Below are 25,615 nucleotides of genomic sequence, written 5' to 3' on the forward strand. Positions count from 1 at the left end.
AGGTCCTACTAAAATCATATTTCCTCCAGGAAGCCTTCCCTGACTAATCTCTCATCCCACCACCCTACTTTCCCACCGTACTATGTCATCTATGCACTTGAGAAGCGGTGTGGCTTAGTGGAAAGAGCACAGGCTTGGGAGACAGAGGTTGTGGGCTCTAATCCCGGCTCCACCACTTATCAGCTGGGTGACTCTGGGCAAGTCGCTTCACTTCTCTGTGCCTCAGTTACCTCATCTGTAAAATGGGGATTAAGATTGTGAGCCCCATGTGGGACAACCTGTTTGCCTTGTCTTACCCCACATACTAAGTGCTTAACAAATACCATCATTATTCATTCATTCATTCATTCATTCAATCGTATTTATTGAGCACTTACTGTGTGCAGAGCACTGTACTAAGCGCTTGGGAAGTACAAGTTGGCAACATATAGAGATGGTCCCTACCCAACAGCGGGCTCACAGTCACAATTATTATTATTTTGGTGGGAGATAGCGTGATCTCAGCTCACTCAGAATTCAAGGATGCAGGGAAGTGAGGCTTCTACTTGGCCAATACACCTCCAGGGAAAGGGGAGGACCTAATCCTAAATGATTTGTTTTCCATTTGTGATTTTGCCAATCATGACATTCTGTAGGGTACAATATGGTACTCCAATACTTATGACTAATGAAGCACAGGGATATTTGAAATGGATAAGACTTTAAGGTTATGATAGATAGAATGTAGATTGCTTCCTGCTGAAAAGAAAAACCGGAATAAATTATTCATTCATTCATTCAATCATATTTATTGAGCGCTTACTGTGTGCAGAGCACTGTACTAAGCACTTGGAAAGTACAATTCAGCAACAGATAGAAACAATCCCTACCCAACAACGGGCTTGCAGTGTGGCTCAATGGAAAGAGCCCGGGCTTGGGAGACAGAGATCATGGGTTCAAATCCCTGCCCCACCACTTGTCAGCTGTGTGACTTTGGGCCAGTCACTTAACTTCTCTGTGTCTCAGTTCCCCCATCTGTAAAATGGGAATTAAGACTGTGAGTCCCCCCGAGGGACAACCTGATTGCCTTGTATCCTCCCCATTGCTTAGAACAGTGCTTTGCACATAGTAAGTGCTTAACAAATGCCATCATCATTATTATTATTATTATTAGGGGGAGACAGACAACAAAACAAGTAGACAGGCATCAATTTATTTTGTGCTTACCGTGTGCAGAGCACTGTACTAAGCACTCAGGTGAGGACAACGATAAACAGATGCATTCCCTGCCCACAATGAGCTTCCAGTCCAGAAGACCCAGGGCCCCGCCACCTCCCACCAAGAGCAGTTCCCCCCACCCCCCTAGCCGGACAGAGTTTTGGGGCAGCGGGTGCCCATCCCGGCCCCATGGCCCCCTCCCCGCGGGCCCAGAAATTATTGCACAATGCATAATGTATTGAAATATAAGGTTTAATTAAATATGTGCTTTTTATTATCAAACAAGGAAGATGAAACATGAGCAAAACAGTAAAAAAAATCAAGGAGAAGAGGAGAATTTACAAAACAAGGAGACAAGTCACGAGGTGCCTCTGGAGACTTACTTGTAGAAGAGCTCATTTTGTACAGATATGCTGAATAGGAGAATTTAAATCTTTTCTGGTCACGAAAGCTGATAGCACAATTTCATCCCCAGAACCAGGCTGTTTTTAATACTTTTTTAAAGGCTTCCTTCACATCCTTGTTCCTCAAACTGTAGATTAACGGATTCAACATTGGAATCACAATGGAATAGAACAGAGACACCACCATGCCATGTTCCAGAGAATAGCTCAAACTGGGTCTGACATACGTGGCGAGTATCGTGCTGTGATATATGGTCACTCCCGCCAGGTGGGAGGCACAGGTTGAAAAAGCCTTGTGTCTCCCTTGAGCGGAGCGGATTCTCAGGATGGCGGCCAGGATGTAACCATAGGAGACGAGCACAATCAGGATGGTGACCACCTCTATAGAGCTCACAAAATTAAAGAGTAACAGTTCGTTGATGTGCGTATCAGAGCAGGAGAGGGATAAGAGTGGAGGGATATCACAGAAAAAATGTCTGATTTCATTGGAGCCACAGAAGGATAAACTGAAGGTGGCAGCTGTATGTAAAATACCATGCAGAAGGCCACCAATATGTGAACCAATGATGAGTGGCATATAGATTCTGGGTGACATAACAGCCATGTAGAGCAGAGGGTTAGAAATGGCTACATAGTGGTCATAAGCCATGGCAGCCAGAAGAAAGCACTCAGTAGTTCCAAAGGTTACCAAGAAAAGCATTTGTGTGGCACAGCCAGAAAAAGAGATGGATTTATTCCCCACTAAAAAATTCAGTAACATCTTGGGAGTGACCACGGAAGAACTGCAGGCGTCCAGGGAGGATAAGACACTCAAGAAATAATACATGGGGTTATGAAGCCGGGAGTCCATCCTGATTAGCAGAACCATTCCCAGGTTCCCCACCAAAGTTAAAATGTAGATGGCTAGAAACAACAAGAACAGGATGATCTGTAGCTCCCCAGGAACCGGGAATCCCATCAGAACAAACTCAGCCACAGTAGAGTGATTATGCATAGCCCTCATTGTCTGCATCCAGTCCTGGAGGAAAACAAAAATTGTAGCTCTTATAAGCGATGTTATGTGCTTGGAATTACAACTAAGGTTGCTATTTTATCATTTATTTAACTCTTTTTCCTTCCCCATTTTTCTAGTCATTTATCTTGCCTGTCACTAGCTATTTATCTCGACACTGCAATTTCAATGCATTAATACATAAAGTGGCAGGACTGTTTTCTACACCTAATTTAAATGTAATATAAAGATCTCCTGTTATTCCTTATATTTATAAAGACCTCTGCTTTAATGCCTACTTCAATTCCCCTTATCAGGCCTCCATCCATCCCTCCTACAAATTCAATTACCAATCCTCTCCCGATTCAATTCCTAGGATATCCAATTTCAAAAATAAAAATGCACCTACAAAAAAATATATATATATACACATATGTGATACACATATCATAAATAACTTCGGTAAATGATGCTTTCATTGTAAATGCCATTTATTCTTCACTTTTTTCTTGAAGAATAAGTAGAACTTGCCTGAGTATTATCTAAGAGGAAAGGAGAATCAGGAGAATTTCTGTCTCACAGGCTGAGTGTCTCTCTTTGGGTAAACCTGGAATGAGATCTTCATAGTGTGAGTCCGTTTTCTTGACTGGGAGCCCGTTGTGGGCAGGGATTGTCTAAATTTGGTGCTGAATTGTACTTTTCAAGCGTTTAGTACAGTGCTCTGCACACAGTAAGCATTCAATAAATATGATTGAATGAATGAATAGTGGGGTGAATCCCAGGGATTATAACTCCACTATCGCGTTTAGCCTGACATTAGAGTTCCAAAACATGGCAAGGCCTGAACGCTTGTCATCAGAGGTTGGATTGTCTCAATTTTGAATCAAGGGATCTAGGGACATCTTGTTGGTGATTAGCACTTCATTGTTCCCACTTCCTGACTTGGCTCCTTATCCCCCTCCCCATTCTCTGTTTTTTCATCTTTTCCAGTTCATCATTTCACTGAACCCCCTACTTCCTTGATCTCTCCTTCCCACTCCCACTTTACGGACCACAGCGGAATGAATTTGCTTTCATTCATTCATTCAATAGTATTTATTGAGCGCTTACTGTGTGGAGAGCACTGTACTAAGTGCTTGGGAAATACAAGTCGGCAACATATATTTGCTAGGCAGAGCTTCCTCAGTCTACATTCAGGAGAGACTCCTTTCCCGTCTAACCTTCACCCAGGATCTCGGAGCCGTTCTTGGTTTTCCTGCTTTTACTGAATTTTTTTTCCACAAGTCTAAACAGAGTCACGTTCCACAATCCTTCAGGATCTCTCTGTGTAAATTAACCAAAAACTTCATTGGATACTCCTTTCTAAAGGCACAAACTCCAAGACAGTCTTCTCATGAACTTGTAGAAGGAAATGAAGCAGAAATTTCCTTTAAAGTTACCTCTGGAGCTCTATTAAGTTTGTACTATGAGCCCTTGGGAACTAATTTCTGACACACCCAGGGGTTCCATATCTCAGGTGAGTTATCTAGACAGTCACATGTACTCGGTGTCCTTTGGGAAGAATGAGAGCATCAGTAAAAAAAAACCAGTAGTGGTTCAGGAATGTTTATTACGTGCTTACTGTGAAGTAGAGAGAGGCTTTAATTATTCAGTTTCAAGTATTCCAACCCTAAATTTGAACAAGATTTAATAGCAACATACAGTTACTATTCAGTAACAAAATAGTACCATGCAGTAACATGAACCACTATTTCAATCATGAAGCTATCTCAATCTAAAGTAGAAGGTTTGCAAACTAGCTACTGAAATGCTGCTGAAAGCTAGGTGAATTACATAGGTTTGGAAAAGAGGTCATGCTATTGGGAAGAATTTAATTTCATTCACTGATAAGTTAATCAATCAAGTTACAAGTTCAAAAAAAACAAGAGGAACTGATACATGTCATCCATCCCAAGCACAAGTCGGTCTGTCAGTCAGTCAATCATACATATTGAGCACTTACTGTGTATTGAGCATTTTAAGCACTTGGGAGAGTACAACATAATATAACAGACACATCCCCTGCCCACAGAGAGCTTACAGTCTAGAGGGGGAGACAGGCATTAGTAGAATAATAAATAAATTACTGATATGTATGTAAGTGCTGAGGGGCTAGGAGGGGGGATGAATAAAGGGGGCAAGTCAGGGCAATGCAGAAGGGAGTTGAAGAAAAGGAAAAGAGGGTTTCTGAGGTGTGGGGAAACATTCCCTGAATGTTTTTGTAGAAAAATGATCCAGGTAGCAGAGTGAAGTATGGACTGGAGAGGGGAGAGAGGGTGGGAGGCCAGCAAGGAGGCTGATGCAGCAATCAAGGAGGATAGGTTAAGTGATTGGATTAGAAAGGTAGCAGTTTGAATGGAGAGGAAAGGGTGGATTTTACCCATGTTGTGAAGATCAAACTGACAGGATTTAGTGACAGATTGAATATGTGCATATACACAACTAAGATTAAATCTACAGGGAAAAATGAGACCAAAATTAGGTAATGATGATCAGCCTATAACCAAATTCAGCACTGGAACCACAGGTCATATTTTCCTGCATCACTGCAATACTCATTTTTCTTGTAGCCACCGTTTTTACCTCTTCCCCAACAATATCAGCAAATTCTTTAATTTCCCTATCATTTCAATGTTTTGTTTAGTATTAGAGGTTTAAATGTTTACATTGCTGACTACACTGTAGTGCCAAAAATACCTAGGCCTGCATCATCTGCACTATCGTATCCTTCTCTTATTACTCACCTGCAGGCTAAATTATTATTATTATCAAGTGCGTGCTAGAACAATGGTTTAAATGGACATAAATCCTAGCGTAGGGGGGATTGGTTGAAGGGAATGAATAGCAATTTTATTTTCACTGAGTGTTTATTTTTTAACAGTGTTCATTGGTTAGGTGATACATTACTTTTATATCACTATCAGTTATAGGCAAGGTTTAGCAAATTATTTGAATTCACATTTCTACAGATAGTTTCTGATGAAATGTTACATGGAAACACAGACTCATTCTGTGATAAAAACAAATGAGGGTTTATTGCGGCAAACTTGGGAATACTGATGTTTTGGGATTTGATTTTAAATTCACTTGATTTTCTTCTTCCTCTCATTCATTCAATCATATTTATTGAGCACTTTGTGCAGAGTACTGTATTAAGTGCTTGGGAGAGTTCAGTGTAACAATAAATAGATACATTCCCTGCCCACAATGAGCTTTAAGTCTCATGACAGGAAAATATGTTTCTTTACCTACATTAAGATCACCATCGTTATGAATATTGATTAAGGGCTTACTCTGTGCAAGGCACTGTTCTAAGTTTTTTCTTCTTTTTCTTTTTCTAATTGCTGATGTGATTTCATGAAACTCAACTAAGAAAAGATTGATAAGCATGGTGGTCTAGTGGAAAGAGCATGGCTGTGGGAATCAGAGGACTTGACTGCTGTATGATCTTGGGCAAGCCACATAACATACCTGTGCCTCAGTTTCCTCATTTTCAAAATGGGGATTCAGTACCTCTTTTCCCTTCTACTTAGACTGTGAGCCCCAATTGGAACCTGCTTATCTTGTATCAACCTCAGCACTTAGTAATAACAATAATAATTATAGTATTTGTTAAGCGCTTATTATGTGCCAAGCGCTGGGGTAGATACAAAGTAATCAGGTTGTCCCACATAGGGCTCACAGTCTTAAGCCCCATTTTACGGATGAGGTAACTGAGGCACAGAGAAGTTCAGTGACTCACTCGAAGTCACACAGCTGATAAGTGGCGGAACTGGGATTAGAACCCATGACCTCTGACTCCACTAAGCCATGCTGCTTCTTGGATAATAGTAAATGCTTGACAAATATTATTATTATTACCATTGTAATGATTATGTGTCTGCTAATTCTGTTGTATTGTACTCTCCCAAGTACTTAGTACGGTGCTCTGCCCGTACAAAGTGTTCAATAAATATCATTGATTGATATTATTATTATTACAAATAGTGGTACTAGTAGTATTACTGACCCAGAAGTGGAATAATAATAATAATAATGATGTCATTTATTAAGCGCTTACTATGTGCTGTTGTCCACCATAGACACATGCTCCAGCAGAAGTGGCATTGACTCCATTTTCCCTAAAGGCTTAGCATAACCAACTCCATTGCATGCAGGGCTTAACAACAGGATGTGGGAGGAATAGGCTCTGGCCTCGCGGAAGATCCTGTAATCGAGGAGGGCTGACACTGATCAAAGCGGCTAGGCCCTATCTGAGACGACCCCATCTTGTGTGGGCAATTCCTCCTGGCAACAGGGTGCCAAAGGGGAATCCTATGTGTAGCTCCAATGGGGAACCAAATAAAAGGGAAGAAGCGGCTGGGATGGGGCTATTTGTCACTCGTACCTCTCTGGAGGTAAACGGGCGAGCAGTCAGCTTTCCTACCTCTACTGCTCTATCTGAACTCAGGGCTCCGAGTCATTTTTCCTGTCTGCTTCACCACCTTGGGTTCTCGAACCCTGCGGCCGATTGACACTGGTTAACTTATTTTGCCCCCTACTTGTAGATAACAGTGCAAGGCACTGTTCTAAATGCTGGGGAGGTAACAAGGTGATCAGCTTGTCCCACGGGAGGGGCTCACAGTCTTAATCCCCATTTTACAGATGAGGTAACTGGGGCCCAGAGAAGTTAAGTGACTTGCCCAAAGGCACACAGCTGACAATTGGCGGAGCCAGGATTTGAGCCCATGACTTCTGACTCCAAAGCCCAGGCTCTTTCCACTGAGCCACGCTGCTTATAAGCATATGGAACAAGTTATAAACATACCATTTGGAAAAAAATATTAAAATTCCACAAATCAATACAAAACTATAACTATTTAAACTATATAATAATGAATCACTGTTCATTGCTTGGAGGGCATTGTCCTTGGTCCCTCACCTCTACAGATAAAACTACCTGGCTGATTCAGAGCCACAGCCTAGCTAGCATTCTAGCCATTGCTCCCCTGAGCCTAGATGGTTTACATAAATCAGGAGCCTCATATGGGACCGGAACTTTGTACTTTATGATGATGATGATGATGATGATGATGGCATTTGTGAAGCACTTACTATATGCAAAGCACTGTTCTAAGTGCTGGGGGGAGCGATACAAGGTGAACAGGTTGTCCCACGTGGGCCTCACAGTCTTTATCCCCATTTTCCGGATGAGGTAACTGAGGCTCAGAGAAGTTAAGTGACTTGCCCAAGGTCACACAGCAGACAAATGGCAGAGCCGGGATTAGAACCCATGACCTCTGACTCCCAAGCCCAGGCTCTTTCCACTGAGCCACACTGCTTCTCTATATGCTTAAATCGTATCTACCCCAGTGCTTCGGACAATGCTTGGTATACAGTAAGAGCTTAACAAATACCATAATTATTATTAGAGGCTTCTGCTTTCCTACTCATCTTACTGGAGATAAATCAGTCAGTCAACCAATTGTATTTACTGAGCACTTACTGTGTGCAGGGCACTGTACTAAACACGTGTTAGAGTTAAAACACAATAACATAACAGAGACACGGGCTTGGGAGTCAGAGGTCATGGGTTCAAATCCCGGCTCTGCCGCTTGTCAGCTGTGCGACTTTGGGCAAGTCGCTTAACTTCTCTGTGCCTCAGTTACCTCATCTGTAAAATGGAGATTAAGACTGTGAGCCCCATGTGGGACAACCGAATCACCTTGTATCCTCCCCAGCACTTAGAACAGTGCTTTGCACATAGTAAGTGCTTAACAAATGCCATCATTATTATTATTATTATTCCCTGCTAAGGCTTCTCTTGTAGAAATGAGGGGTGTATGAAAAGGCAAACATTTCTCCAATATCTAAGGAGACACCCCCCCACCCCCCGTCAACCAACCCCCAGTCTCCAGAGCCCCAGGGATAAGGGAGTCCAGAGCTGCACAATTCTGGGCTTCTCCTTGCCCACTGCTCCTGCTTTTGTGATTCCTCCAGGCCTAGTATTCCCATCCCCTACTTCCCACCCGTTGTGAGAAGGTCCAGGAAGAATAGCTCTCATTGATAGCGACTAAATAATGAGATGAGACTAAATAATGATAATGACTGTATTGCACAGCAAGAGACCGGTAATATTGCTATTGCTTTAGAGATATTCAATCAATCAATCATATTTATTGAGCACTTTCCACGTGCAGAGCACTGTACTAAGTGCTTGGAAGCATACCATATGAATCACTAAGTGCCTGAAAACCCTGACTTGCTCCCTTTGTTCTTCCCCCTTCCCAGCCCCACAACACTTATTCGCTATCTGACTTTTATTTGTCTGTATTGATGTCGGTCTCACCCCTCTAGACTGTAAGCTTATTGAGGGCAGGGAATGTATCTGTTAATTGCTGCATTGTACTTTCCTAAGCGCTTAGTACAGTGCTCTGCACATAGTAAGCACTCAATAAATGATTGAATGAATGAATATAAGAGGGTTGGTAGACAGGTTCCCTATTCACAACAAGTATTCATTCCAGATTAGTTAATTCACTATGGGTGAGTTGAAAGGAATTTAAATACTTTCTGATCATTGGAAACCAGAACATGGATCAGTTTTAAAACATTTGTTTTACTAATGTGAGTTGTGGTTACATGTAATATTAATGTATATTATGGCATTTCTTCAGTGTTTATTAAGTTTTAAGCACTGGCGTGGATACAATGTAATCAGTTCAGATACAGTCCATATAATAATAATAATAATGATGGCATTTGTTAAGCACTTACTATGTGCAAAGCACTGTTCTAAGCGCTGGGGGGATACAATGTGATCAAGTTGTCCCACGTGGGGCTCACAGTCTTAATCCCCATTTGTACAGATGAGGTAACTGAGGCTCAGAGAAGTTAAGTGACTTGCCCAAGGTCACACAGCAGACTTGTGGTGGAGCTGGGACTCGAACCCATGATGTCTGACTCCAAAGCCAGTGCTCTTTCCACTGAGCCACGCTGCTTCTCTAATCGCTTAGTCCATATCCAACATGGGGTTCAAAGTCTAAAGAAGGGAAAGAATAGGTATTTAATTCTCAATTTACAAATGAGAAAAATGAGTCACAGAGAACTTAAGTGACTGGCCCAATGTCACACAGCAGATACGTGGTGGCACTGAGATTAGAACCCAAGTCTCCTGACTCCAAATTCTGTGTTATAGCCCTGTAAGGAGTCTATTGCTCCTTATATGTTTCATCACTGAAAATGTTTCTCTAAAACTTTTTTAAAAGCATCCTTCACATCCTTGTTCCTTAGAGTGTAAATCACTGGATTCAACATGGGAATCACAACGGTATAAAATAGAGACACCACCATGCCATGCTCCAGAGCGTAACTTGAACTGGGTCTGACGTACGCGGCGAGTACTGTACTGTGATATATGGTCACTCCCGCCAGGTGGGAGGCGCAGGTTGAAAAAGCCTTGTGTCTCCCTTGAACGGAATGGATCTTCAGGATGGCAGCCAGGATGTAGCCGTAGGAGACGAGCACAGTCAAGATGGTGACCACCTCAATAGCGCTCACAGAATTGAAGAGTAACAGTTCGTTGATGTGCGTATCGGAGCAGGAGAGGGATATGAGTGGAGGGATATCACAGAAAAAATGCCTGATTTCACCGGAGCTGCAGAAGGATAAACTGAAGGTGGCGGATGTATGTAAGATGCCATGCAGGAGGCCACACGTATAGGAGCCAATGATGAGCGACACATAGATTCTGGGTGACATAACGGCCATGTAGAGCAGAGGATTAGAAATGGCCACATAGCGATCATAAGCCATGGCAGCCAAAAGAAAACATTCAGTGGTTCCCGAAGTTACGCAGAAAAGCATTTGTGTGGCACAGCCAGAAAAAGAGATGGATTTATTCCCCACTAAAAAATTCACCAACATCTTGGGGGTGACCACTGAGGAGTAGCAGGCATCCAGAAAAGATAAGACACTCAAGAAATAATACATGGGGTTGTGGAGCCGGGAGTCCATTCTAATCAGCCCAACTATGCCCAGGTTCCCCACCAAAGTGAAAAGATAGATGGCTAGAAACAGCAAGAACAGGATGATCTGTAGCTCTTCAGGAACCTGGAATCCCATCAGAACAAACTCAAGTACAGTAGAGTTATTATGCATATTCACTGCCACCATATCCAATCTGTAAATTGTGCAGAGTATTGAAATTAAGAACTGAGCTGAAATTATCCTTTTATCATTTGTAAAATGATTTAGCCTTACATAGACATTTATCAGACATTAATCAATGAAGTCAGTGTATTTATTGTGTCAGAGCTTTATTTTCTTCATTCTCCTTAAATGAAAATGACACAATTCAGTAGACTGCTTTAGAGTAAAATATGGACTGGATTCCCTTGAAAGCATCATATTGTCTAAATTTCAAGATCATCCTGTTTATAAAGGTCTATCTAAACAATTATTATGAGATTTGTCATGATGATATTTTTAAACACTTTCTGTGTGTCAAGCATCGTTCTGGGGTAGATCCACCTTAATCAGGCTGGACCAAGACCCTGCCCCCCATGGGACTCACAATCTATATAGGAGGAAAGACAGATATTTAATCCCCATTTTACAAATGAGGTCACTAGGGCACAGATTAGTCAAGTGACTTGTCCAAGGTCACCCAGCAAACAAGTGGCAGAAGCAGGAATAGAACGTAGGTGGTGATCCAGTTGGGATCACCACAGTAAGTGCTCAATAAATATGATTGAATACATGAATGAATGACCTTAGGCAAGTCACTTAACTTCTCTGTCCCTGAGCTATCTCACCTATAAAATGGGGATTATGACTGTGAGCCCTATGATTATCTTGTTTCTACAGGGCTTAAGACAGTGCCTGGCACATAGTAAGCACTAAATAAATACTATTAAAAAATATACCAAGCAGCATGGCTTTGTGGAAAAAGCACGGGCTTGGGGGCCAGAGGTCGTGGGTTCAAATTCCGGCTCCTCAGCTTGTCATCTGTGTGACTTCGGGCAAGTCACTTAATATTCTCTGTGCCTCAGTTACCTCATCTGTAAAATGGAGATGACCGTGAGCCCCACGTGGGGCAACCTGATCACCTTGTATCCTCCCCAGCACTTAGAACAGTCCTTTGCACATAGTAAGTGCTTAACAAATGCCATCATTATTATTAATATTGATTGAGGGGATGCACAGGAATCATAGACAAATGGGAAAACAAAGGTGAAAAGGGGGAAGTTGGAAGAGGGGTGGAGCGGTGAAACAGAGGATTGTTGGGATAATTAGCTCATGGTAAATTAATACCACTGATTGATTGAGGAATTTGTTTACTGCCAGTTGGGATCACCAGTGGGAGTGGATACATCCACTGTGATTTCGGAGAGGTAAAAGTCTGGTCTCCTGTTATAGAATGTCTCTGACTTGATATAAATACATTAATCTAACTATATTATTTATCTCCCATTGATTGGGTACACAATTATAGGGAATTTTAGAAAGAGTAGACTCTCCAATTCTGATACGGGAACTAATTTCTATTCATAACATTGTTCCAGAAGAAAATCGAGAAGCAGCATGGTCTAGTGGAAACAGCACAGGTTTGGGAGTCAGAAGACCTGGGTTCTAATCCCAGCTCTTCCAGTTGCTTGTTGTGTGACCTAAAGTCTCTTCACTTCCTTGTGCCTCAATTTCCTCAACTGTAAAATAAGGATTAAATGTTCATTTTCCTTCCTACTTAGAATGTGAGCCACATCTAGATTGTGAGCCCGCTGTTGGGTAGGGACCGTCTCTACATGTTGCCAACTTGTACTTCCCAAGTGCTTAGTACAGCGTTCTGCACACAGTAAGTGCTCAATAAATACGATTGAATGAATTCCATTCAGTTGCATTTATTGAGTTTACTGTGTGCAAAGCACTGTACTAAGCGCTTGGCAGGGTACAATATAACAACAGACACATTCCTACCCACAACGAGCTCACAGTCTAAAGGGAGACACGGACATTAATATAAATAAATTGATAGATGAATAGATAAGTAAAATAAAATTAAATAAGCCCCATGTGGGACATGGCCTGTATCCAACCTGATTAACTTGTATCTATCCCAGCTGCTTAGAACAGCGTTTGACACACAGTAAGTGCTTAATAAATGCTATTTAAAAAATTAGGTTCTGACACATTTCTATGGTTTAAAGCACAAGTTTCAGGGACCAATTGGTTAGTAAGTCTGAGGACTGCAGGCTGCACCTAAATCACCTGGATATGTCCCAGTAAGTTCATAGATCACTGACCTGCAGCAGCATGGAGTAGCACAATTAGCACTGGCTGAGGAGTCTGAGGACCTGGGTTCTAATCCAAGCTCTGTCACTTCCCTGCTGTGTGATCTGGGGCAAGTCACTTCACTTTTTAGTGCCACAGTTTGGGGCATAAGTCACACAGCAGACGAGTGGCGGGGCTGGAATTGAAATCCAAAACCCTCTGACTCCCAGGCCGATGCTCTAATACTCTCTTTCAACATGAGAGAAGCAGCGTGGCTCAGTGGAAAGAGCACGGTCTTGGGAGTCAGAGGTCATGGATTCAAATCCCAGCTCTGCCAATTATCAGTTGTGTGACTTTGGGCAAGTTACTTAACTTCTCTGTGACTCAGTTACCTCATCTGTAAAATGGGAATTAAGAATGGGAGCCCCATGTGGGACAACCTGGTCACCTTGTATCCTCCCCAGCGCTTAGAACAGTGCTTTGCACATAGTAAGTGCTTAATAAAGGTCATTATTATTATTATTATTCTCTATAGCATCAAAGATACAAATTACTCAAAACTTCAGGAAGAATTCTCTTGGTTAATTTTGAATGAAGTGTCTCCCTAAATGAACAACCAAAATGGAAGCTTGGATAACTTTCTGGTTATCACAGGTTTTTGCTGAATTAAGTGAGTTAGTTTAGTGTGGAAAATAAGCTCAGTGGTCCAACCTACCTGTGGAGGAAAAGCTGCTTTTCTTCACTCAGGTGGCTCTCGTTGAAATGTTGCCGGGGTTTTTGTTTGCTCCCGTTTCCCACGGGATACACAGAATGCAAAGGATCTCAAGATGCAAATAATCCTTTAAATGAGTGTCTTCTCCAGAGGGAAAATGGAAATTCTTTCCTATTTAGACAACACTGCCCTGTAGTCCCCCAGCAATAGAGATTCATAATCACCTGAAAGTTGAGGACAGGAGAATCATATTTTTTGTGTTTTTTGCAAGAAATTCAAAAGTACAAGACGAAGTTGGAGAAAGAAGGGGGATTCGAGGGCAGCGTGAAGTGGACAGTTGAGGCAATTGCCCTTCTGGTGGGAAAAAAGTGGTTTCTTAGTCTGAATAGCTATTAGCATGGAACAAATTCAATCAACAGTTGCTCGATTTTTGAGTTTACATGTGCTGAGTTTAACATTTAGAGCAAATGGCTGTTACATCTTTGTTTTTTATGAGTTCAACAGTAATTGATAATAAATGATGCTGACCCAGAGAAATTGATGATTATGGGCCACCAAACTGAATAATTTGGATCAATAAATACTCCTTTTCCTCAATAACAAGTTTGGTATTTTGGTTCCTTTATTAGGTAACAGTAATTGTGTTATTTGTTAAGCACTTACTATCTGCCAAGCACTGTATTAAGCGCTAGGGTAATTTCAAGATAATGAAGTCTCACATGGGGCTCACAGTCTAAGTCAGCACTTGGAACAGTGCTTTGCACATAGTAAGTACTTAATAAATGCCATCATTATAAGTAGGAGTGGGAACAGATATTGAATCCTCATTTTATAGATGAGGAAACTACAGCACAGAGAAACTGTGACTTGCCTAAAGTCTCACAGCCAGCAAATGGAGTCAGAATAGGAACACAGGTCCTCTGAATCCTAGGCTCATGCTCTTTCCATTAGGCCTTGCTTGTCCCTTCTTCATTATATAAGAAATTGGTTCCGCTTTCCGTTTCTCAAGTCTGGGCACAGCCTACAATGACTAATTTGTTTGGGAGTCGCATTCCCTTTGTGAAACAAGTAAGAAAAGTAAATGGCCTTCTGCAATGGATCAGTTCAAAATTAGGTTTCACTTTCAGAAGAAATACCTGGCATTTCATATCCTCATGGGACAAAACAAACCTTCAGTCCCAAAGAAAGGTTTTGGGGTGTAGTTTTATACAGAAAGAGGAGTCTGGTGGTGACATTTTATCCCTGAAGTGTGGTTCAAAGCAAAGAAATTGGAAACCTATTAAAGTTAATGGAGATTGGTCAACTGCAATGTTTCACAGATTGTTATTGCTGTGACTTCTCTGTAAAGATTTGACTGCCAATTTTCAGCTGTGTGACTTTGGGCAAGTCACTTAACTTCTCTGTGCATCTCTAAAATGGTGATTAAGACTGTGATCCCCCCGTGGGACAACCTGATCTCCTTGTAACCTCCCCAGCACTTAGAACCATGCTTTACACATAGTAAGCGCTTTAAAGAAACAAAAAAAAGTCCAAAATGGGAGTACTTGGTTGTAATCATGGAAGTATCCTGCAGTGTCATTCATGATTTTTCTAACTAGGTGAACTAGGTGTACGTCTTTAGATGTAGAGAATCAACGTGTCTTAGTGGAAAGACCACTGGCTTGGGAGTCGGAGGTCCTGGGTTCTAATCCAGGCTCCACCACCTTCATTCACTCAATCATATTTATTGAATGCTTACTGTGTGCAGACCACTGTACTAAGCACTTGGGAAATACAAATTGGCAACATATAGAGACGGTCCCTACCCAACAACGGGCTCACAGTCTTGCCAGCTGTGTGACTTTGGGCAACTCACTTCAATTCTCTGGGCTTCAGTTGCCTCATCTGTAAAATGGGGATTAAGACTGTGAGCCCCACGTGGGACAACCTGATAACCATGTGCTTAGAACAGTGCTTGGCACATTGTAAGCACTTAACAAATACCAACGTCGTTTATAATTATTATTATCATCTTTAGGTCAGTATTCTCCTGGTGGACAGCCATGTAAATTCATTTCTGGGGATTGCATAGTCCAAAAGCTTTGGAAATATGTATACTAATAAACAGTACTACATTATAGCTCGTGACACTAATAACACACATTTGCTTAAGAGCCTGAATGTACAAACCCTCCATAACAGACAGCCGTGTTCTTATAGTGTTGTCTTGCTACCATAACAACTGTGTGACTTAAACGCCAAGAAGATGTGAATGGGCCTCCTTCACCAAAACTCTTAGGGATTGTGTGATGTCTTTGGAAGTCTCTATGTCATTTGCAGGACTGGTTTCTTCTGCCCCATTCACAGGTCCCCATTAACCTGGGTGCTGTTTCCGACTCAGACTGGACACTTTTGAAATCTTAACCCCACTGCATCCATGCCACTGTCACCATTTCCTCTGATATTGTCCCCTCATCACTGCTCCTCTTATTTTTGTTGGCCTAGTACAATCAATCAGTGATATTTAAGGAACCCTTGCTACGTGCAGAGCATTTTACAAATCTCTTGGGAAAGTTCACACAATAAGCTCATTGTTGTATCTGTTTATTAGTATATTGTACTCTCCCAAGCACTTAGTACAGTGCTCTGCACACAGTAAGCATTCAATAAATACAATTGAATAAATGGACTAAGCCCTCCTTCCTTCTTTTCCACTTCCTTCCAAGCACTTCCAAGCAGGTTCAATGCTTGGTCCCCTTCTGTTCTCAATCTACACTCACTCCCTTGGTGACCTCATTCGCTCCCACGGCTTCAACTATCATCTCTACGCTGATGACACCCAGATCTACATCTCTGCCCCTGCTCTCTCCCCCTCCCTCCAGGCTCGCATCTCCTCCTGCCTTCAGGACATCTCCATCTGGATGTCCGCCCGCCACCTAAAGCTCAACATGTCGAAGACTGAGCTCCTTGTCTTCCCTCCCAAACCTTGTCCTCTCCCTGACTTTCCCATCTCTGTTGACGGCACTACCATCCTTCCCGTCTCACAAGCCCGCAACCTTGGTGTCATCCTCGACTCCGCTCTCTCATTCACCCCTCACATCCAAGCCTTCACCAAAACCTGCCGGTCTCAGCTCCGCAACATTGCCATGATCCGCCCTTTCCTCTCCATCCAAACCGCTACCCTGCTCATTCAAGCTCTCATCCTATCCCGTCTGGACTACTGCACCAGCCTTCTCTCTGATCTCCCATCCTCGTGTCTCTCTCCACTTCAATCCATACTTCATGCTGCTGCCCGGATTATCTTTGTCCAGAAACGCTCTGGGCATATTACTCCCCTCCTCAAAAACCTCCAATGGCTACCAATCAATCTGCGCATCAGGCAGAAACTCCTCACCCTGGGCTTCAAGGCTCTCCATCACCTCGCCCCCTCCTACCTCACCTCCCTTCTCTCCTTCTACTGCCCAGCCTGCACCCTCCGCTCCTCCACTGCTAATCTCCTCACTGTACCTCGTTCTCGCCTGTCCCGCCATCAACCCCCGGCCCACGTCATCCCCCGGGCCTGGAATGCCCTCCCTCTGCCCATCCGCCAAGCTAGCTCTCTTCCTCTCTTCAAGGCCCTGCTGAGAGCTCACCTCCTCCAGGAGGCCTTCCTAGACTGAGCCCCTTCCTTCCTCTCCCCCTCGTCCCCCTCTCCAACCCCCCATCTTACCTCCTTCCCTTCCCCACAGCACCTGTATATATGTATATATGGTTGTACGTATTTATTACTTTATTTATTTATTTATTTATTTATTTATTTATTTTACTTGTACATTTCTATCCTATTTATTTTATTTTGTTGGTATGTTTGGTTCTGTTCTCTGTCTCCCCCTTTTAGACTGTGAGCCCACTGTTGGGTAGGGACTGTCTCTATGTGTTGCCAATTTGTACTTCCCAAGCGCTTAGTACAGTGCTCTGCACATAGTAAGCGCTCAATAAATACGATTGATTGATTGATTGATTCCTTCTATGTCACTCTGACTTGAGCCCTTTGTTCATTCCCCCTCACAGTCCCACAGCATTTATGTACATATCTATAATATATTCATTTACATTAATATTAATGCCTGTCTCCCCTTCTAGACTGCAAGCTCAACGTGGACAGGGAATGTCTATTTATTATTGCATTGTACTCTGCCTTAGTAAAGTGCTCTTCACATAGAAAGAGCTCAATAAATAGGATTGACTGACTGACAGCTAAACATGCTCCCTGCCCACAAGGAGCTTAGAGTCTATAGGAGGAGCTTATAGTCTGCCACTATCATCACCCCAGGTTACCACCCCTTTGGCATCTGCCTCCATGTCACTTAAGGACTTTGAAATTCACTCTCCCCCATCCCCACAGCACTTAGGTACATATCCATCAGTAATGTATTTTATTGCCGGTTGTGCCCTCTAGTTCATAAGCTCCTTGTGGGTAGGTATCATCCATACCTTCTCTTTTGTATTATATCCCTCCAACCACTTAGGACAGTACTCTGTACACAGTATTAACTAAATAAATGCCATCTGAAACATGTGTTTGGTAATTCTGTTGTATTGTTCTCTCCCAAGTGCTTAGTGCAGCGCTCTGCACATAGTAAATGCTCCATAAATTCGATAGATTGATGGACTGATTGATTGAAGCAAGACCTGCTGGTCAGAGGCCAATGCAGAGATGTAGGTTTTATGCCCTATTTTTCTATGCCTGTGGTCACCACCTTAGTATAATATCTAATGGAAATAGTGTAATATAATAAGGTATGAGAAAATGTTTTATTGCTAATAATAATAATGGTGGTGGTTGTGAAGCACTTACTATATGGTAAACACTCTTCTAAGTGCTGCGTTAAATTAGATGCATTCAGATCGGGCATTCAGATCGGACAGAGTCCTTATCCCACATGAGGCTGTGAGCCCACTGTTGGGTAGGGACTGTCTCTATATGTTGCCAACTTGTACTTCCCAAGCACTTAGTACAGTGCTCTGCACACAGTAAGCGCTCAATAAATACGATTGATGATGAGGCTCACAGTCTAAATGGGAGAGAGAACAGGTATTGAATCTCCACTTTATAGATGAGGTAACTGAGACACAGAGTTGTTAAGGGACTTGTCCAAGGTCACAGAGAAGGCCAATGGCAGTGCTGGAATTAAAACCCAGGTCTTCTCCCTTCCAGGACTAAGAGCTTTCCACTAGGTCATGCTACTTCTCTGCCTTCATTTACCATCCAGAAATACATTGTATTTCTGTCCCATTTGTATTTGTTCCCATAGATAACTGGGATCCTCATTGGGTTATATTCCCCGGAGGCATTTATGTGTATTGAGCCCCCGGAGCTAGTTAAGTAAATATAACTGATGTAGACACCAAACCACCCAAAGCCCTTCCTTGCCCTGTGATTTTTGGATCCTCTTTTCTACAGGTAGGCTGGGAAACTGTAGATTTTGTGGAAAGTGAGATATATGATATCTAAATGAAAGCCCAAATTTCTCATTCAGAATTCCATTTGGAGAAAAGGATAATTAGCATTTTAGAATATTTGAGTGTACGTCTCTATATGAAGGGTTTTTTATTCTTATTGATAACTACTTATCATCATCATCATCATCATCAATCATATCTATTGAGCGCTTACTGTGTGCAGAGCACTGTACTAAGCGCTTGGGAAGTACAAATTGGCAACATATAGAGACAGTCCCTACCCAACAGTGGGCTCACAGTCTAAAAGGGGGGGGACAGAGAACAAAACCAAACATACTAACAAAATAAAATAAATAGAATAGATATGTACAAGTAAAGTAAATAAATGAATAAATAGAGTAATAAATATGTACAAACATATACATATATACAGGTGCTGTGGGGAAGGGAAGGAGGTAAGATGGGGGGGATGGAGAGGGGGACGAGGGGGAGAGAAAGGAAGGGGCTCAGTCTGGGAAGGCCTCCTGGAGGAGGTGAGCTCTCAGTAGGGCCTTGAAGGGAGGAAGAGAGCTAGGTTGGCGGATGGGCAGAGGGAGGGCATTCCAGGCCCAGGGGATGACGTGGGCCGGGGGTTGATGGCGGGACAGGCGAGAACGAGGTACGGTGAGGAGATTAGCGGCGGAGGAGTGGAGGGTGCAGGCTGGGCTGGAGAAGGAGAGAAGGGAGGTGAGGTAGGAGGGGGCGAGGTGATGGACAGCCTTGAAGCCCAGGGTGAGGAGTTTCTGCCTGATCCCAAACCTCAACTGGTATTGAAAGCATAATGATGTCACCCTGGACTCCCTGAAATGTTACTTTGTGTTTCATGATGGATAGAATAAGTGGAAAGTGATTGGAAGTGACTTGCCCAAGGTCATACAGCAGACACGTGGAAGAGACATAAAAATAATAATAATAATAATAATAGCATTTGCTAAGTGCTTACTATGTGCAAAACACTGTTCTAAGTGCTGGGGAGGTTACAAGGTGATCAGGTTGTCCCACGTGGGGCTCACAGTCTTCATCCTCATTTTACAGATAAGGGAACTGAGGCACAGAAAAGTGAAGTGACTTGCCCAAAGTCACACAGCTGACAAGTGGTGCAGCCAGGATTAGAACCCATGACCTCTGACTCCCAAGCCCGGGCTCTTTCAACTGAGCCACGCTGCTTCTCTGCCTCAGCACTGAGCAGTGCTAGGGTATATATGAGTGAATCAGGTTAGACACAGTCCCTGTCCCACATGGGGCTCAGAGCCTAAGTAGAAGAGAGATACCAGATTTATCAGATGAAATTGATAAATTGAACAGGTCCTAGCAACAATCCCTATTAACTCTTCTCTGTCTAGGAAAATGACCATTAAGAGCAACATGGCGGAGTGGATAAAGCATGGGCTGGAAAGTCAGAAGGTAATGGGTTCTAATCCCATTCGCCAATTGTCTACTGTATGACGTTGGGCAAATCACTTAAATCTTCTATGCCTCAGTTCCCTCATCTGTAAAATGGAGATTGAGACTGTGAGCAACATGTGGGACAGGGACTGCATCCAACCCGATTTGCTTGTAACCACTCCAGCACTTAGTACAGTGCCGGGCACACAGTAATCACTTAACAAATACCAGAATTATCATTATTATTATTATGATTATGTAACCCCCTACTCTTTTTTTCCCATTGCTACCAGTTTCCCATCTATGACAGAATGTGCCCTCCGATCTTAGAATCAGAATTGGTAGTAAGATTCATGCTCTTCTTCAAGCATGCAGGAGTGGCTAAATTAATATATATTGCCATGATAATCGGGACCTAAAATGGCACCTTGAAGAGAATCGTCCAGAGCAAATCAATCCATCCACTTAAAATATCTGAATGAGATCATTCAGATCCAAATGCATTTTGAGGTGAGATTTCTTGAGATAATGAGGGTCTGAATGGACACATACAGAAGAGTAGCCCTCAATCAATATAAATACTGATGATTTCTTCCTCCATGGACAAGTAATGGATAGAGGTAGTTCCCAGGACTATGTAGCCCAAAATATGTCACACCGTTTGTCCAAATTCATCAAGTAATTCTCCTCACTCAATTTAACTTTGCATAAGCTGACTTAATAATAATTTATTAGTAAGCACTTACCATGTTCCAAGCACTGTACTAAGCACTGGGATAAGATATTTTGTATTTAATAAATAAAATATAATTAAATAATATATAATATATAATTATATAATATAATTAATATATTATAATATATTAATATACTATATTATTAATAATATTATATTATTAATATAATATTTATATATAGTTGTATAATTAATTATATATAAGATATCTATAATAAGATATATAATAAAATAAGATATTTTATTTTGTAGTATGTTTGGTTTTGTCTCCCCCTTTTAGACTGTGAGCCCACTGTTGGGTAGGGACTGTCTCTATATGTTGCCAATTTGTACTTCCCAAGCGCTTAGTACAGTGCTCTGCACACAGTAAGCGCTCAATAAATACGATTGATGATGATGATGATGATGATATAAGAAAATTAGGTTTAACACTTGGGGCTCACAGTCTAAGTATCCTGGTTATTTGTTTTATTTTGCCCTGGGACATCTAAGTTACTGAGAGCAATCAATTCCCTGGTTCCCAAAGAGGAAAGTCCTTGAACGTTGATTATTTAAGGATTGCAGAGTAGGCTGCTGTCTAATTAGGAGACAACATCCTTCTCCTGTTCCCAGGGAGCTGGCATTCCCTTTGTGATTCCATTCTACCCTGGGAGGATGGGGCAAGACTGAGGTCCTTAGAGGGAAGCAGAAGCAAATAAGATGCTCCAGCAGCTTCAGGCAGGAGCCAACTGAGTGAGGAAAATCAAGTTCTCCTCCTCAGGTCAGTCAGATTGCCAGGTTTCTTTCTGCATTTTTTTTAATGCTCAGAACCAAATCAAATGTTTACTTGACGAGATAAGTAATCTAACTCCCTTCAAGGAAAATATTTAGGGGTTGCTTCATTCAGGACAAAACGCTGCCATCGCTAGTGAATTACTTTTCCATTAAGATGGGTAATTCACGTTTTTCAGAACCACAAATAAGTGGTGGGAAGGTATGTTTTCTGTCTTTATGAACTGACCTGCTGCTGCTGCTGCTGCTGCTGCTGTCATCTTGTCTTCTGCTCCAGTATTTCCTGCTGCGGGAACTTCCTTAAAGGTGAACACAACTAAATTCTCCTTTAAAATTAACACATCACATAAATGATAACAAATTAGATCATCATAGCTATTTGCATGCTTGATACTAATATTTTACACAAAGTATTAATTATTAATGTTGGAGAAGTAGCATGACTCAGTGGAAAGAGAACGGGCTTGGGAGTCAGAGGGCATGGATTCAACTTGTACTTCCCAAGCGCTTAGTACAGTGCTCTGCGCACAGTAAGCGCTCAATAAATACGATTGAATGAATGAATGGATTCTAATCCTGGCTCCACCTGTCTGCTGTGTGGCCTTGGGCAAGTCACTTCACTTCTCTGGGCCTCAGTTATCTCGTCTGGAAAATGGGGGTAAAGACTGTGAGCCCCACATGGGGCAACCTGATTACCTTGTATCCACCCCAGCACTTAGAACAGTGTTCAGCATATGGTAAGCGCTTAACAAATTACATTATTATTAATACTCCATATTGTCTTCTTGTTCTAGTTGACCTTAATATATGTTGTCTCTCCCAGTCTTTTCCTATAATATTGTCATTAGATCCTCATAATTTCACCCTTACTCCAGTCCTGATAGGATTATCTTATCTTCCTTTTGTGCAGAGCACTGTTCTAATCTCTTGAAAGAGCACAACAGAGTTAGAAGACCAAGTCCCTGTGGCTGATAATAATAATAATAATAATGATAGCATTTATTAAGCACTTACTATGTGCAAAGCACTGTTCTAAGCGCTGGGGAGGTTACAAGGTGATCAGGTTGTCCCACGGGGGGCTCACAGTCTTAATTCCCAATTTACAGATGGGGTAACTGAGGCACAGAGAAGTGAACTGACTTGCTCAAAGTCACACAGCTGACAAGTGGTGGATCTGGGATTTGAACCCATGACCTCTAACTCCAAAGCCCGGGCTCTTTCCACTGAGGCACGCTTATGGAATTGCTTTTCTGCTTGTGGATTTTATTTTATCTATGAATCTCACTGGGTTTTTTTTTTTTTTTGAGATGTTCCTAAAGTCATTTGGAAATTCTTGATTTTATTTGGGACTGAAAAGTTGCAAAGGCAAATCAAGAAATCTAAGATCGGGTCAGCTCTAGAGCAGGGAAGTAGCATGGCTTAATGATAAGAGCACAGGGCTGGGAATCCGGAACCTGGGTTCTAATCCCAGCTCCACCACTTACTGGATGTGTGACAATGGACTTACCTTCTCTGTGTCTCAGTTTCCTCATCCATAAAATGGGAATAAAATGCCTATTTTCCCTCCTCCTTCCATAGACTGTGAGCCCCATATGGAAAAGAGATTGTGTCTGATCTGACTGTATTGTACCTACCCCCAATGCTTAGCACAGTGCTGGAACATAACTGCTTAAGAAAAATGGTATTTTCCTTGAGTGACTGCTGTGTGCAGAGTACTGTCCTAAGTGCTTGGGAGAGTTCAGTATAACAGAGTTGATAAGCATGTTCCTTGTCTACAAGCCCAAGATGCATATGGGTTGAGGAAAGGTGGCCAGTGGCCAGGATGTGGGCTATGTTTGATAGATAATAATAATAATAATAATAATAATAATAATAATAATAATAATAACAATTGTGGTATGTGTGGCTCAACATGGCTCAGTGGAAAGAGCACGGGCTTTGGAGTCAGAGGTCATGGGTTCAAATCCCAGCCCCACCACTTGTCAGCTGTGTGACTTTGGGCAAGTTACTTCACTTCTCTCAGCCTCAGTTACCTCATCTGTAAAATAGGGATTAAGACTGTGAGCCCCCCGTGGGACAATCTGATCATCTTGTAACCTCCCCAGCACTTAGTACAGTGCTTTGCACATAATAAGCACTTAACAAATGCCATTATTATTATTATTATTATTAAGTGCTTACAGTGTTCCAAGAACTGTTGTAAGTACTGGGGTAGATACAAGATAAACAGGTTGGACATGGTGCCTGTCCCGCGTGGGGCTCACAGTCTTAATCCTCATTTTACAGAGGAGGTAACTGAGGCACAGAGAAGTGAAGTGACTTGCCCATGATCATAAAGCAGACAAGCGGTGGAGCCAGGAATAGAACGCATGTCCTCTGACTTCCATGCTCTGTCTCGTTCCACTGGGGCATGAGAATAAAAAGCAGTCCTGTTTGGGGGGCTCAGCTATCTCTGGCAAGCTTTTCTGGGAAGCCACTGTTGCCCCCTCTCTTGATCAATCAATCAATCGTATTTATTGAGTGCTTACTGTGTGCAGAGCACTGTACTAAGCAGTCTTGATGCCACCTTTTTATTTAAAGAGGTATGTGGTCACTAACTTCACTCCCCTCTATAACCCCAAGGATCTCTAAAGGGCAACTCCTGTCTGTACCCCAATGGGGAAGCTGATTGCCAAAGAGGCTGGCCAGCACTATGCCTATGCCAAACATCTATGCTCTCCCCACATCAATCAATCAATCAATCAATCATATTTATTGAGCGCTTACTGTGTGCAGAGCACTGTACTAAGCGCTTGGGAAGTACACGTTGGCAACATAGAGAGACGGTCCCAACAACGGGCTCACAGTCTAGAAGGGAGAGACAGACAACAAAACAAAACATATAGCCAGGTGTCAAAGTCGTCAGAACGAATAGAATTAAAACTATATGAACATCATTAACAAAATAAAGAGAAGAGTAAGTATGTACAAGTAAAATAGAGTAATAAATCTGTACAAATATATATACAAATGCTGTGGGGAGGGGAAGGAGGTAGGGCGGGGGAGATGGGGAGGAGAGAGGGAAAAGGGGGCTCAGTCTGGGAAGGCCTCTTGGAGGAGGTGAGCTCTCAGTAGGGCTTTGAAGAGAGGAAGAGAGCTAGCTTGGTGGTTGTGTGGAGGGAGGGCATTCCAGGCCAGGGGAAGGATGTGGTCCGGGGGTTGATGGCGGGACAGGCGAGAATGAGGTACATGTATATTAGCACTAATAATATGTCAGTCAGTCAACTGTACCTATAGACATTTACAGTATACAGAGCAGTGTGCTGTCACTTAGGATAGTACAACCTAACAATAAACCATCACAAACCCTACCCACAATAAGCTGACAGTCTAGAGGGGGAGACGGACATTAATATAAGGGAATTAATAATAATGATGATGGTATTTGTTAAGTGCTTAGTACAGTGCGCTGCACACAGTAAGCGCTCAATAAATATGATTGTATGAATGTGCCAAGTACTGTTCTAAGCACTGGGGTAGATACAAGGTAATCAGGTTGTCCCATGTTCATTCATTCATTCAATCATATTTATTGAGCACTTACTGTGTGCAGAGCACTGTACTAAGCGCTTGGGAAGCACAAGTTGGCAAAATATAGAGACAGCCCTACCCAACAACGGGCTCAGTCTTAA

The 25,615-nt window shown here is 42.3% G+C and overlaps 1 protein-coding gene and 1 pseudogene across 1 annotated transcript; both read right to left on the minus strand.

Moving 5' to 3' along the window:
• Nucleotides 1-1,662: 1,662 nt before the first annotated feature.
• Nucleotides 1,663-13,676, minus strand: LOC119923002 (olfactory receptor 1102-like). Its single transcript, XM_038742592.1, has 2 exons — nt 13,595-13,676; nt 1,663-2,619 (listed from the first exon to the last, which is right to left on the minus strand). The coding sequence occupies exon 2, from the start codon at nt 2,611-2,613 to the stop codon at nt 1,663-1,665; it is 951 nt and encodes a 316-aa protein (XP_038598520.1). The 5' UTR covers nt 2,614-2,619; nt 13,595-13,676.
• The window catches only part of LOC119923011, a 30,433-nt pseudogene continuing 14,661 nt past the window's right edge, over nt 9,844-25,615 (minus strand).

The sequence above is a fragment of the Tachyglossus aculeatus genome, unplaced genomic scaffold (genome assembly GCF_015852505.1).
Source record: "Tachyglossus aculeatus isolate mTacAcu1 unplaced genomic scaffold, mTacAcu1.pri scaffold_136_arrow_ctg1, whole genome shotgun sequence".
NCBI lineage: Eukaryota > Metazoa > Chordata > Mammalia > Monotremata > Tachyglossidae > Tachyglossus > Tachyglossus aculeatus.